Genomic DNA, 15,883 nt, shown 5'->3' with positions numbered 1-15,883 from the left:
AATAAGTATTTCATATATATATAAATATATATATACACGCACACACACACAAGTCGCAGTGTAATAATATTAATAGCTTGAATTTATATAGCGCCTTTCATGAACCCAAGGGCGCTTTACATCAAAAACAATAAATAACCAACAACCAAACAACCAAAGAAAACTAGTTGCCATAAGCCTGAGAGAATAGGTCTTTTCAAGGCAGCTTTAACCCATTCAATCAGGGGAAGCATCTCTGTCATTTTAGATTTATTTGGCTATTAAAAAATAGCAGATATACAAGTTCATAGCGCGGCACTGAGTGCTGCGCTATGAGCTTGTAGATCTGCTATTTTAGAAAAATCTTTGAATATATATTTTATAAAGAGAACAATTGTATCTCAAATCTGTGCTTCTGGGGGTCCCTGGAACAAAATATTTGACAAATGTTCACTTTAAAAAATATATATTTAAAGATTTGCATTCACGATTTTTCAAAATCACAGGTACACAGGTTTTTATGCCTTTTATTGATAGAAGAATAGGATAGGTTGACAGGAGATGGGGAGTGCAGCAAAGGCCGTCGAGATCGGGACTCGAACCCGCGACGTGCTGTCAGGCTACTTTGGAGCCTAGGTGCCTTGGAGCCCATACTTTTTGAAATATTTAATTGTCCAAATTTGGGCATTGAAGACGTATCAGATCATGTTATCGATGACCGAGGGGAATCATTTTTGAAGAGCACAAGCTATATCAACATCCGCTCTAGTTTACGCCGCCTGGTGATGCGAGGTTATATCTCATTTGTTAATGTTTACTTTATTGATGCAGGCCTGTGTCCGTGTGTGTAATACGCAAGGAATGTCCATCAATTTCATCATCAAATGATGCGGGTGTCCCACGTCATTCGTGGGACACTCACATCATTTCGCATCATTTTGCATCATTTCGCATATGTGGCTGGCTGCTATATTACCATATATGGAGCCATATTACCATTATGAAGCAATCAACACAAATCCAAACTTAGGTCACAAAGCGTGGAAAGGAAGCCATATTACCGTATATGGAACCCACTGACACAAGTCTCAACTTGCGTCACCAAGCGTGACCTGGTGTCTTTAAAAGGAGGATGAGAAATATTTTAGCAACTTAATTGGCCGGTTGAAACATATATTGGTAGTTATAAAAGGCATCTAGTCTTCATATTGTATTGATATTCCGTAGTAAGAAGAGCAGAGCCGGGTGGTTCTGTCAGTCAGCTTCTGAGGGAAACTGTGTTCAAAGTCCCTGGTGGATCTCAGGGAAACTGTGTGATCAAAGAGGGACTGTGGAGCAGCAGCCACAAGGACATATCATCATGTCCATGGACTTACAGCGCAACGTTCCCATGCCCCAATCTTCAGTGGCTTCCAGAAAGGATTCGGAATCAGAAACACTTTATTCTCACACCTTTGAAATACTTTGCAGTAAAAACAAGAGTGAAACACTTATGGCCAGGCTTCTCGAACTTGCAGTAGAGGCCCAGTCCACTGATTTTGTATTGAAAAGGCAACCTTGCTCCTTGTCCAGTGTATCCCAGAACAACAGGGTGGTCACTCCCCTGGATACACAAGACACAGGTTCCCCAGCATCCACTACGTTCAAAATGCCCAACCAGCCTGGTGCCAGTGCAAAGTTGGTAAATGTAGCTGGTCAGCTACCTGTAATGGGTACCTCAGTCCAACAGCAGACACCGGGGCTTGCTGCAAGCCATGTGAGGACCGCTGCACCTCAGCTGAACCCTGCTGCACATCCTGGCATGTTTGTGAGAACAGAGGATGGCAATCTGCATTTGATACCACAGCACTTATATGCCCAGCTCCAGAAAACCCAACAAGGCCAGACAGTAAAGATTCCCCCAAGGCCTGTTGTGAGCCCTACAAGGACTGCTGTACCTCAACTGCCTGTTGCGACCACTGGCCAGCTGATGATGGCACCAAAGCAGAATGTCCTAGCCCAACAGGGCCAAATAGTCGCCAACATCCCCCGGACAGCTACTCCCCAGACAGCCGGGCTGAGACCTCCTGGTGTGTTTCTGCTGAAAACCGGTGATATGGGGATGGCCCAGGCGAAAGCTCAACAGACCCAGCCAGTCTACATGACCCTGGGACCTAATGCCACCGTCCAAGTATGTGTGCCCAGTCAGGTGCCTGGAATGGCCCAGACTGTACAGATGACATCACCAGGACAGACGAGTGGTACAGCAGTCCCCACCCCCTCCATCACAACCCCAGAGGACGATGTGCAAAAATGCAAGGACTATCTGACTAAGATGATCAACTTTTCATCCACACATTACATCCAGAAAACCTACGAGAATGTAAAAGACCTGGTGCGGGACCTACTCGATGCTAAGATTGAGCCAGATGAATTCGCCACTCGTCTCTATGCTGAGCTGGAAATCCCTCATCACCCCAAACTCATTCCCTTCCTCAAGAAAACCCTTCCTGCCTTGCGCCAATACCGGCAGACACCCACCACCCCTGTCCTGGTGACTCCTGTGGCATACAACAGCACCACCGCCGGCCCCACCCCGGGCACCATCAGGCCAGCCCTCGCAAATACACCTTCCATGGAGGCCCAGGCCCCCCAATCAGCTGATATCAGTATGTCCATGTTATGATCACGCAGTCATGAGATCACATCAAGCTCCATACAACCTTGCACTAGATATAATTTATAATCCCTAATCCTAATACTAATAGACTATTAGTACAATACCGTTATCAGAGGGGCCAAGTCTGGAGCCGTGTGGAACTCCATATTTGAACGCATTCCCCTTCACTTATGCCATACCCATTGTACCCACTGTCAGAGTACTTAGTACAGTGCAATACCCATTATCACAATACTTGGAAGCCAGCCTATGTATGATGTCATATTGGTGACATGGGCATAAAAGGATCACAGAACGATAGTACTTGGAGGCCAGCCTATGATGTCAGTACTATGACGTCACATTGGTGACATCAGTGATCTCCACACACGTCACAACACACGTATGTCTGTCTGTGTCCCTTTTATGCCCATATATGGAGATCCCAACCGCTGATCCGACCATATATGGGGATTTGCAGATTTATCAATAACTTTTTTTAACTACCAATCCGACTGACTTCACACCAAGTAACTCCACTACCCCGGGTCCTCGGTGACCCACGGCGAGTTTGAAGTTGATCGGGAATGTGTCGGGAATGATGACAAGTTGGGAATTCCGCACCAGGTTAATGCAATACCCGTTGTACCGTCTGTCTGTCCTCGTTCCCTTTATGCCCATATATGGAAATCCCTCATGTCATCAGTATATGACAACAGTATATGCTCATAAGGGCATATATGGCATATACTGATGATCCGACCGATATGCCCATATATGAGCGTATACTGATCCGACCAATATGCCCATATATGAGCATATACTGATCCGACCGATATGCCCATATATTGGCATGTCGGTCGGTTCGGCGGCTCTGGACAACCGGATCTTCATATATGCCTATATATGGACATATCGGTCGGATCTGGGATTTTGGACAACTGCCGGTTCCATCAGGACCTGTCAACGTTTTCTTTTCTTTCTTTTTTTCCCCACATTTTGTGAATTCATGATCTCAGATTCACTGCTGTGCTGTCCCATCCCTCCATATTTGGGCAGGACTGACCATCATCAACATACAGTAACAGAGATCCACAGGGAAACCAAACCCGTCTTGTTTTTTCTTTGCCCATGAGAATAAGCTGATACTCGCTGCTTAAGGGGTATAAAGTTTAACTTACACTACCTCTGAGTACCAGAAGACTTTTATTTGTTTTTATTTCTGTTAACCTTTTTTACGCCGTGGCTCTGCACCCCCCGCAGAGCTAGCTGCAGGGGGTGCAGGACGGGGGCTGTCTATAAGAGGGGGTTGGTGTTTGTCTGAGCTATAGTACAGTACTCTCACAAATGGCTTGACTTATCAGTGCCAAATGTATTGTACGCACTGCCAGTAGGCCACAGAAGTACCTCCACAATCTTTTCACATTTGATACTTTTCTAATATTTAACTTAAACTTTATAACATTGAAGTCAATGGGGCTCTGATCCAGCTGAGTCATACGTCATAGAAATGTCATAGATAACTTACATCACAGGCTGGTCACATGAAATCCGAGACCACACCGTTCCCATGTGGATCCTAAGATCCTAGATACTAACTGCTTAACAGGTATAATCCTGATCTGGGATTCAGTCATTTATTTCACTTTTTATTTTAGCAGCAGCAGTCAGAATAGCACTTTTTTTTGTAGGCTATGATGTTCTATAAGTTATAATACGGTGGTGCATGGTTGACAGGCTCCACTAGTTACATGTGGAGTTAGGTTTGCATAGTACATGCGTGCACGTCGGGTACGATGCAAGTCGGAATACATGCCCTACCCGTTGTGCAATACTCCTGCTATCTGATGTACTCGTCGTCAGCTCCACGTGCGTTGTGTTTTGCTTCGTGCCGCCGCTTTCGTTCACTTCCTTCACCCTTGACTGACTGCAGCTCTCATCATTTTTGTATCTTCTTTTTACAGGGATTTATGGTGCTTTATGTGTTGCATTACCACCCCCCTTCTGTTTATCAGTGTGCGACCTACTTACATTATATCCCGCAAACCGGTTTTCTTTTATAAATCTCACAAAGTATACTTCTGTGTTATCCTCTGCAGCATTAATTATATTTTTTAAAAGTTCCCTCCCTCAGCACATCCACCATGCTATCCCTTTCCCTTTGGTAGCGACTACAGTTCATAATAGCATATTCTATGTCAATAGATATAACACTGATATTTCAGTATTGTGACTGTAGGATGAACACATTTTGGACGGAAAATATTTCCATCCAAATACGTTTTCTTTTTGCTCTGCTCAAAAGTGAGTCTTCCCAGGAGTACTCCACCTTGGTCAAATTGGACCACGTGAAAATATGTTACTGATAGCATGCACAAGAAATACAGCGGTGATCGGTGCACTGGTTTGCAAGATTAGCTCAGGACAGACAAACTGGTGCGAAAACATATTCCTCCCCTTTGCCTTTGGCCTAGTAGAGATAAATTGTGTTTAAAAAAATGCAGGCAAGTACCATTAGTGTGACCGCCCCAGTCAATCATAAGATGATTGATACTGAGCGCAGCTTTCTCGTTTTGTCCTTGGTTTTGTGTCAAGATGTTGTGGTCCTCAAATAATATTATGGAAAGATTGTGCTGTTTAGTGCAGTACCCATTCCATTATCAGAGTACTCAGAGGCCAGTCTGAATCTGGGGCTAATCTCTCAAACTGCTGGGCCTATGTGTGTTTAGCATGTTCTTTTGCACTTGTTTAACGCTCTTGTGAAACTCTTCACTGGTGCAATGATGTGACTGTATAGAGGCCAGCTGTGGGAGTTTACAGTGACAGGGACCTTTTCTAGTGTAGTTCATTGTTCAAGGGGATCTATATTGGGGGAGGGAAGAAAGGTACAGATTTGAAGTCATTACAAATTGTTTATTAATGATATCTTAAATAATGCTGAAATCCAGCATTTTTCTAAAATAAATGAATACATAATGGGTTTTTCAATTGCAAGACAGCTTCATTTTCCATACAGTATTCGATTCCTGTAAAGCAAAGTGAGTGCGGCAACAGCAAAAATTTGAAGACACACTTCAAATTGCAACCTTAGATTGACTGGTGATATAAACGTTATTTATTTATTTATTATATCCCTTCCCCCCTTTGCCCGTGCCATGTCATACTGTACTCATCACACCCAACACCAAAACATTGTCATTATATCCCCAAAAGTACAGTGTAAACTGTTGCGCCTGGTGGTCTCAAAAACAAAGGAAAACTGGCAGAAAAAGACTCTACATAAACTTTTATGGAAGACTCCTTACTCAGAGACTAAAAAAATATTATTTTTTATTTTATTTTAACATGCTCATGAAGTGCTCTGTGCTCAAAGTGAAAGGTGCACCTTTCTATTTGGGCCTGAGACTGCAACAGTTGAAGATCTTCCAATACACAGCTGATGATTATATCTCCCTGTCTTCACAGATCATTGCTTATCAGCCATATGCGCGATCTGTAGACTGGTGGGCATATGGCGTGTTGCTCTACGAAATGCTGGCAGGGCAGGTGAGTGCACACACACACACACACACACACACACACACACACACACACACACCTTGACAGTCATAAGGTCATGTGAATATTATTCACATTTTGGCCACCCACACCCTCCAAGACCAATATGTACTCAACTAATGATCTCTTAGTTCTCAGAAGCATTAGTATCATTACTGAGGATAATGCCAGGGGGCGCTATCCATATGATACACAGAGACGAGTGGTTGAAATAGAACAATAGGTTACTTTCGTAACCCATGGCTCTCTGATAACATATGAGCGAGGTGTCTCACCATACTGGAGACACCACACTCATGTTATCACTAAAGTAACCTATTGTTTTGAAAAGGTTTGGCTTTGAGGCAGCTGACATGCAAAGTTTACCGCAATGTCCGTAGTATAAGGCTCACCTGAATATAAGCCGCACCAGCCAAATTTAGGGAAAAAAACAAATGTGTGCATATACAAGCCGCACTGGACTATAAGCCACAGGTGTGAAATCCATAGATTTAGAAGGTCCCCTAGTGACCGTTAGCTGTAAAAATCCATAGATTAGCCGCACCATTTAATAGGCCGCAGGGTTCAAAGCACGGGAAATAAGTAGCGGCTTACAGTCCGGAAATTACGGTAGTTTATATTCAGCACCACCACAAGGGTGAACAATACATTTTGTCAGAAATCGGAGAGCAGCAATACTTTAAGAAGTACATGCACACACGCTCACCATAACTTTAGATTTTAGTTCTGCTCATCCGGGTGCGATGACGTGTTTCTCGGTTCGGCACACGTTGACACACACTTCCTCCAGTGTGGTAAATCAGAGAAAAGAGGGCTCAAGACAGATGACCTATTTCTAAGCCGGGGCTGGTGGAGTGGAAATTAGGAATAATACGTTTTGCGGACTGTCACAACAGTCACATTATGGTTGGTGATGAGAAGCCCACTTCAGCCTTCTGCTGAAACGTCTCGGTACAAATGATTCCACTTTTCACCGGTCACTGTTGACTTCCTCACAGTTACAGTCCGTCCACATACTTACTGTAACTATGTTTCTGCTCTCTCTCTCTCTCTCCCCCCTTCTTTGCCATTCTCTGTTTGATCCCTCGTGCCTCTTTCTTTCTATCTGTCCACTGTCTTATTCTTCTCATTTGTTGTTCTCATCACCTTCAAGGGTCCTCTCAGAGTGTATGAAAGGACCCTTGTGTGTCCACTTTTATATTGTACACTCAATAAAGCAATAAGAGGCTGTGGTTTACCATGACTGTTACAACGGCATAGGACGCCCGGGGCGGAGCGGAGGGCTTCCAACCCTCTTAGCTGTTTTATGGCAGGCATACCATATTCTGCATGTTTTCTAATATATAATTATATTTATATATTTACTGCTGAAACAATTTTTTTCCACTTTTCTTCCCTCCTTCCGTAGCCTCCGTTTGATGGCGAGGATGAAGATGAGTTGTTCCAGTCAATCATGGAGCACAATGTGTCCTACCCCAAGTCCTTGTCCAAAGAAGCTGTCTCCATCTGCAAAGGGGTGAGTAGGAATCCTTTCAACAGCTGTCAACAGCAGCAGCCGGTCTGGTTGTGTGGATTGCATGATGGGGGGTGAATGTACTGTAAATGATCATATTCTGCCAAAATAAAAGTTCACTTTATGTTAGTTGAAGTAATGTCATAATTTTTGTGTCAAACCAGGTGGGAAAACATTCCAGTATTTTACCTTTCTTCCCTGAGTTTGTATTTCTGTCTAACCATCTCGTCTCCTTCGGAAAATATTTACGTTGCCATTTACACTTATTGCCTTCCCCCAAATTTGCTCCTGCAAGGAAGCATGCATTCAGTCTCCAAGAGTGTTAACAGTTTTTAATTTATTTTACTTTAAAAAAAAACAGTTTTATACAAGCAAGTTTTGTTCAAAAAGTATGGATATCTAAAGTTGGTTCTTTAAGCAGAGAAGAAGTAACTACAAGGACCCAGTGATTTGTACTCTTTGTACTCTTTTTATACCCTAGAAATAAACTCAAACAGAACATGGAAAGGAAAAGTATTCAGGACACGGAAAGCTATATTTCTTTACAGCATTATACAGTCCTTCAAGTATTCAGAAATCCATAAATTCCATTTCAGCAGTGACCTTATACACCCATTCGTAATTTTCGTAATTAACAGTAAACACAGTTTTCCCCCCAGATGCTCTTGCCAGGAAGAGGACCTCCCCTCCTGCTTCACATTAACATTTAGACTGTACATTGTAACATCCTCCTGAGATCAGTGAAATTAATGTTTTAGGTGAGGGAAGGGACAAGCTTCAATATATATCCCTGAATGGCCCCTGGGCCCCTTTATACAATGCCTGTCTGGGAAATGACACATCAATGTTTCTCATGCCCTCACTCCACGCTGGCTGGCTGTCTCTTTCCCATATTTATCATTATATAAATCTGTCCTAGAGAGAGAGAGAGAGAGAGAGGGAATTAGACAACACAAGAGATACTATTGTATTTTTCCATCAGAATTGTTTAAGCTTCCCTGAATGGCATCTTTTTGTCTCCTTTTCATTATATTGTGTGTTGCTGAATATAATCTTTGACGTACACCATAATGTAGCTCTTATCTTATCTCATGTCTGTCACAAAAGTTTTCAGAAATCGAGCAACTGATAAATAGAATAGAAAAGACATGACAGCAAAGAGTATAGCGGCTATATCACAGCTAGGCCGAAGGCAGAACCGGAGATCTCTGTGTGTGTGTGTGTGTGTGTGTGTGTGTGTGTGTGTGTGTGTGTGTGTGTGTGTGTGTGTGTGTGTGTGTGTGTGTGTGTGTGTGTGTGTGTGTGTGTGTGTGTGTGTGTGTGTGTGTGTGTGTGTGTGTGTGTGTGTGTGTGAACATGTTCAGTTCAACACCCCCATCTGTACTCCCAATCAGTCACCCACCTACTGTTTCTGTTTTGGATGTCCACATGTTTGGTCTGCAGAGACAGGAGAGGGGGAGAGAGAGAGAGGCAGAGACACACACATACTGGTACTCTGAAACACTGAAAGAGTGGGCGATTTGACTATAACAAACCAGCATTCAGGACACTAAATTAAAAACGGGTAGATTGATTGACATCCTGGTACACTATACCAATAGCCAGCCATCCATGACATTTCTACAGGCTTTCTGTTTGCACTCTAATCCTTTGACACCGGTCAGAGACAGCCGTGTGAACAGAAAGATGTGTAAAAATAGACAGAAGGTAGCAAATTTGCTTTCCTTTCCACCCCAAACTGTGTCTGCGGCTGGATTCACACCTGGTTTCAAACTGTCAGCAATGGGCCCGTGCGTGCGTTCACATTGCGTGCATACGTGCGTGCGTGCGTGCGTGCGTGCGTGCGTGCGTGTGAAGAACTGTGCTGTTGGTCTAGTTTACCTCTATGGCAGTTCAATGGCAGTTATGTCTTATGGCCTGCCCTGTGCACACTGCAGAGGTCTTCTGTGACACCAGTTGTCAGGTTCTTTAACAATGCCTCTACATGACGGTGATGTTCATGTGCTGGACAAGGGTGTGTTGGTAAGTAGTTGAGTCAGTTGACAGTACCGGCAGGCTCTAAGAGGCAGTACTGACAATGTGTTATGATGTTGTATTTTATAGAGCTGACCTTGAGTTCTAAGCTTTTTTTTTTGGCTGTCGAAGCTTCTGCACCAAAAATCGATTTACGTTCGACAACGGGGGACTGGGGGGGGGGGGGGGGGTATAATCAAATAATGAGTCAGGGATTAATGATTCGCGGAGCTTAAGCTGTGCTGCTCACTTGGCGTGTGTCTAACATGATAATAGATTTACGCCAACATTTAATTCAATATGAGCTAGACCATATAAAGCAAAACAAATTATATAGAGATGAATTATAATAAATACATTGCATGACGATAGACTCTAAGCCAGCCGCGTTACAACATTACCGTAAAGGAGGTTGTTGTTTATGTTGACGTCAGTCAACACTTGGTTTTACACACCGTTTAATTCTAAACCTTGTTGATATTAGAATACTTTACAGGTGTATCTGTAGTTACTATACACAACTACTATTTTCTCCATCTGTGTTTCTGAGACATTGTGACATCTCAGAAACTATACATATATTGTTTACATATGGAGAAACGGTGACTGATCGCACAGCATGTCTCATTATTGTTAAGTACGTTGTCCCGTAAAATGAAAATGAAAACAAATCCTATGGCACAAATCGAACAAAGCTTCGAAGTACAGTCAATGGGTCAGCCCTGGTATTTTATAACACTGGTTCTCAAAGTGGGGTCCAGGGACCCCCAGGGGTACTTAAGGCGGTTCCAGGGGTCCCCAGCAAAATGAGTTGATATACAGTAGCATCAAAATCAGTTTAACCACTTTAACCCTATACAGCTATTTTAAAATAGCCAATGTACAAAAGCTCACAACACAGCAACGCGGCTCCTGTTATGGTTGTGTCTGCCTATGCCGAGTCATGCCCAAGAACATTGATTTGTCACTGTCGGGTGGAAACCTTGCATGTCCAAAACTGTGTCTTTTCAGACATTTGAAAAAGAACCAATGGATTCTAAAGAACCAATGGTGTTCTAATGGATCCAATGTAGTTATTATTTAGTCACAAGCTCTTGTTAATACTTTTAATAGATTCAATATTCAATAAAAAATATAATTATGATATTCTAAAATAACAAAAATAGCAGATCTGCTATTTTTGCTACTTGTGTGACACTGTAGTATGAGGAAGTAGGGCATTAATTTACAAACAATTGTATGTCCCTTCCTAATTTTTATTCTGTCTGTACATTGCATCATGGATAGTGATGGGCTGGAGGTTGTATTCTGGGCATCACGCTGCTGCCCAGGATGCCCATTATTGTAAGGTAGTAGCTCCATAACCGGTGGTGTCATACACCAGCATATTTTGGGCAAATAGCCAGTGGCAAGAGGAGCCAACCTAACTTCAGGTACCGTTATCACATTAAAGCTACACTATGGGACTGGATTGAATAAAGCGTTATTTTAAACAATCTGTATGGATGAGTATGTTAGTACATTATGCAAGGGATAATTGACGGGTAGCTGGTCATTATTGAAAAATAAATCCTGACAGGGTGGTTATGCACCGACACGGAGCGGAGGTGCATAATCACCCTGAAGGGATTTATGTTTCAATAATGACCAGCTACCCGTCAATTAGCTAGCTTATTATACGGCTACTTAATAAATAAATTAATAAATTGACCCAAATGTAACAACAAATCGAAGTATTTCCTTGCTTATAGCAATGAACGTATTCCATAAGTGTTGCGCTGGGCGGACACGGTCGCCTCGGAAAACAAGGTAGTGCAGTTGATCAAATAGAATACATTTTTGGTTACTGCATTGACTATTTCTCGCTTCAAATGTTTTCAAAAACATTCTTGAGAGCAACGTTTAGTTGTGAATGACATGGTGTGTTTGTTCACATGGCTGTCATGTTGCATACAGCATAAAATCAAGCAGCGCAGGTTGATATGAGCAGGTGCTCTGAGTCTTTGATTAGACAGTCTGCTATTGAGCTCATCGGTCATTACCCAGAAATAACACACTGCTGAATTCAGTGATTGACCAATCAGAATCAAGCATTCAACCAAGCGGTGTAATAAAACTAAATTATTACATCTTTAGATGTGGTTGGAGGTGGTCTCCCTACTTTTGAATTGCCAGGAACGGCTGAAGGCGGAGGATCATGTACTCACTCATGTGAGTCTGTCTGTCTGTCTGTGAACAGCTAATCTCCGGCACCATTGGGCCAATCGGTGTGAAACACTCCCTGTAGGTCAAGGAAGAACCTCTGCCCCAGATTTTTCATGGTGGTGCTATAACAGGCCAATTTGCGTTTTGGCCTATAACTTTTGAACCGTTTTGAAGGCGTACAATCAAAATATGTTTTGCTCTGGATTCCTTGGATTCCTCGGATTTTATGCAACACCAGTACTGGTCCAGGATCCACGACCATATTGTTATTAACAGGTGTCTGCAGAATCATAACTCACTTCTGCACTATTCTATAGTTACTGTGGCTTATAACACAGTGCACGGCTTCCAAGAGCTGGGGGGTCTTAGGCCCCACTTTGAGAACCACAGTGTTAGATAAAGATAAGATAATAGATAATAGGGCTGACCCATGCACTGTGAATGTGGAGTTCTAAATGTATTGTGCCTTCATTTCAACAGCTGTCAGAGCAACATTGGATGACAGGTGTTGTTTCTGGTCATTAGTGCGTTGCCAGCACTTATCTCCCTGTGGTGCTGCTGCCTGCAATTTAGTGAAGAAAAGCATGTGTGTGCGCACGCGCGTGTGTGTGTGTGTGTGTGTGTGTGTGTGTGTGTGTGTGTGTGTGTGTGTGTGTGTGTGTGTGTGTGTGTGTGTGTGTGTGTGTGTGTGTGTGTGTGTGTGTGTGTGTGTGTGTGTGTGTGTGTGTGTGTGTGTGTGTGGGGGTGTGTGTGGGGGTGTGTGGGGGTGTGTGTGTGGGGGTGTGTGTGTGGGGGTGTGTGTGTGTGTGTGCCCATGCGTGTGTCAGGTTGTCCTGCCCCAGGCTCTTTCCTCTACTCATTACTCCCTTTGGCCTCTTCACAATTAGGCCATGATGTGTTTTCTGAACCTTTTACAGCAAGAGTTAAGATCCTCTCTCTCTCTCTGTCTCTGTAACTTCAGTGAGGGTTACAACTACAGTAGGCAAACTGAGATCTATGTGTTAGAAAATAATGAGTGTGTGGGGGTTGTAAAAATGTCGGCCAAAAAGGTTTTTGTTAAAGGCATTTTTTTCAGACAAGGCCTTTTTATCTAAGTTCTTGCTCAAAAGTTTGTGCACATCAGCCTGCCATATGAATTACCGCCCACTCTCCCCATAGAACAGTAACTTGCCCCATTGCTAAGTGTGCACTTTCTTAATAGCCATCAGCTTAATGGTTCTCCATTACCCTGTCAATAGACAGAATAACTCCTTGGCTACATTACGTCCTGGTGTATGTCTGCCATAGCACATACAGAATGCTGGACATGAATAAGTCATGTTATCCTTGGAACGTTAATACATAGTCTAATAACTCTCACTCTCATAACGCCTTAATTCCCAGGGACAAGGACAAATTGTGCATGAGCAATGAGCATGCATGCAAATCACTCACGTAAAGGGCAGGACCTGCTAATGTTACACTACCACGCACGACAACAATCACTGACGCAGACCGTGATTATGATCTATGAGTGGCAAAACTTTCAAATCATGTTGGCGTAATGTGTGATTACTTTTTGTCAGCACTGTCTGTTTTCTCCCACTCCATCTGAGAGGGGGTTTATCATTTTGTTCAAGTTAAACGATGTCACCATAGAAGAAGTGGCTATATTTCACACAGCACAAGACAAACAAACAACAAAGTACAAACCATGCCCTCACCAGTCACTGCATCTGCCACACCATTTGAAGTGGCACTGTCATTGCAAAGAGGTGAGGATGAATGAAAGAGGGTGGGAGGTGGAGAGTGAGAGAAGCAGACAGAGCTACATTATTTTTATTTATCAGCCTCATCTGTCTGGCTGTCGGGCAGTTGACCTAGAAAATAGGTGGAATCAGGTGGCCCCGGCACACAGATAAAAGAGAGAAAACAAAGAGAGAATGACAATTATTCTGGATTCTCCTCGCTTCAAGCTCATTTGTTTTCCTCCCTTCTCTATTCTTTCCCCCCTTTCTTGGAACTTCAAATAACAATGATGGGAGCTTGTACGACCAAAGATTTCGCCCACGTTTTTACACCTGTAAACTTGTGATGTGACATTAAAGTTGAAGTTAGAAAGTAAACTAATACTCAGTTTTCCCACACTCCTCACCACTGTCACGCTATCCTCATACTGTACATGTCCTGCACCATTTTGACATACTTCTCTGCCACTCTTGACTTCCTCAGGCAATACCACACTTCCTCTCTTGGCAATCATATCCTTTTTCTAGGTCCACAAAGACACAGTGTAGCTCCTTCTGCCCTTCTCTATCCTTCTCCATCAACACTCTCAGGGCGAACAGTGCGTCTGTAGTGCTGTTCCTTGGCATAAACCCATACTGCTGCTCGCTAATTGTCACCTCTCTTCTTAGCCTAGCTTCCACTACTCTTTCCCATGGCTTCATACTGCGGCTCATCAGCTTTATACCTCTGTAGTTACTACAACTCTGTAAATTCAATTCAATTCAATTTTATTAAAGTGTCAAATCACAACAAGTTGTCTCAAGACACTTTACATGTAGAGAAGAGACCCGACATCCCACCCTGAGCAAGCAATTTTGCGACAGTGGCAACGAAAAACTCCCTCTTAACTGGAAGAAACGTCAGGCAGACCCTAGGCTCTAGGGTGGCGGCCTTCTGCCTCGACCGTGTCGGGGGAAAGAAGAGAGAGAGAGGGAGAGACAGACAAAGGAGAGACAGAAAGAGATACAGTGCAAGTAGTAACAAGTACATCGCCCTTGTTCTTCAAAATTGGTACCAGTATACTACTTCTCCGCTGTTCCGGCATTTTCTCACCTTCCAGGATTGTGTTGAACAATCTAGTGAGGAATTAAACTGCAGCCTCTTCTAAACATTTCCCCACCTCTACTGGTATATCGTCTGTACCAACTGCCTTCCCATTTTTCATCCTCTTCATAACAGTTAAAAATAGGTAGTTTTACCTGAGCTGACGTCGCACAGAGCAGCACAATCAACAAAGAGTTAACTTAGCACAGCAAAACAAGTTTGCGCCACAAGTGAGAACCCTGTCTGCAATGAGGCACATATATACAGCGTAAAGGTGCCAATTAAAACAGCAACTGGGAGGAGTGATTGAATGATCAAGGTACCCGAAACCAGGGTTTGGTCACTCAGTCAGTCCTTCAATGCGTCTTTATGTCGGGATCAAAGGCCCAGGCTAAACAAAGCAGAGCAGTATAGCCAAACTCAGGTGTGCAAATTAATGAAATGCAAGGGAAAGGAAAGCAGCTAATCGAATAAACAGCAGAGAGTGAAAGAAGAGAATTCAGAGAGGCAGCAGCACAGAGTGTGTAAAGGTTAGTGGCTAAAGCTACTGTAAAACCAGTATTAAATGGCAGTTAGAAAAAGGAGAGGCAGGCATCAGCTAATTCTCAAAGTTTAACAGGTAAGAAATACAGTATGTAGTTTTACCTGAGTGGTGAGGTCGCACACAGCAGCAATATCAACAAAGAGTTAACTTTACCCAAACAAGTTTGCACCACGTAATCAGCCATGTAAAACACTTCTTCACGCCTCTATTTTGTCAGCTTTTAAAAACACCTTTTGGTATTAGATTGGTTATTTTAGCTATTTTTGAAAATGTTCACCTATAATGACATGCCCAACATAGGGACGCAAGTGGTTCATGAGTGTGTTCTAACTGTGTCCTTCCCTGTGACCAGCTGATGACCAAACACCCGTCAAAGCGTCTAGGCTGTGGCCTGGAGGGGGAGCGTGACATCAAGCAGCACGCCTTCTTTAGACGCATCGACTGGGAGCGCCTCGAGACCCGCGATATACAGCCTCCGTTCAAGCCCAAAACGGTGAGTCCTGCACAGTGCACTCCACAGTGTTCATTTAAAGACCACGTGATGAGGGCGGGGTTGGAACGCACCAAGCTGTCCGCAAGTCTTTTATCCAGCTATTAGCAGTGGTGGAAAGTAATTAAAGGA

The 15,883-nt window shown here is 43.3% G+C and overlaps 1 protein-coding gene across 3 annotated transcripts in view; it reads left to right on the top strand.

Moving 5' to 3' along the window:
* The window catches only part of LOC308075092 (protein kinase C alpha type-like), a 184,179-nt gene that overhangs the window by 151,337 nt on the left and 16,959 nt on the right, over window positions 1-15,883 (top strand). For all 3 annotated transcript variants that reach the window (XR_013932157.1, XM_080414714.1, XM_080414713.1), the window contains 3 exons: window positions 6,083-6,163; window positions 7,584-7,691; window positions 15,614-15,754. Coding sequence is in view for 2 of the 3 variants with exons in the window: in XM_080414714.1 (XP_080270840.1) it covers window positions 6,083-6,163; window positions 7,584-7,691; window positions 15,614-15,754 (330 nt within the window). In the remaining variant the exon portion in view is untranslated. The remainder of the gene's footprint in view (window positions 1-6,082; window positions 6,164-7,583; window positions 7,692-15,613; window positions 15,755-15,883) is intronic.

Source organism: Gymnoscopelus braueri, assembly GCF_963280865.1.
Source record: "Gymnoscopelus braueri genome assembly, chromosome: 2".
NCBI lineage: Eukaryota > Metazoa > Chordata > Actinopteri > Myctophiformes > Myctophidae > Gymnoscopelus > Gymnoscopelus braueri.
The sequence above is the reverse complement of the archived record's forward strand: the minus strand, read 5'-3'. Positions and strand labels throughout refer to the sequence as shown.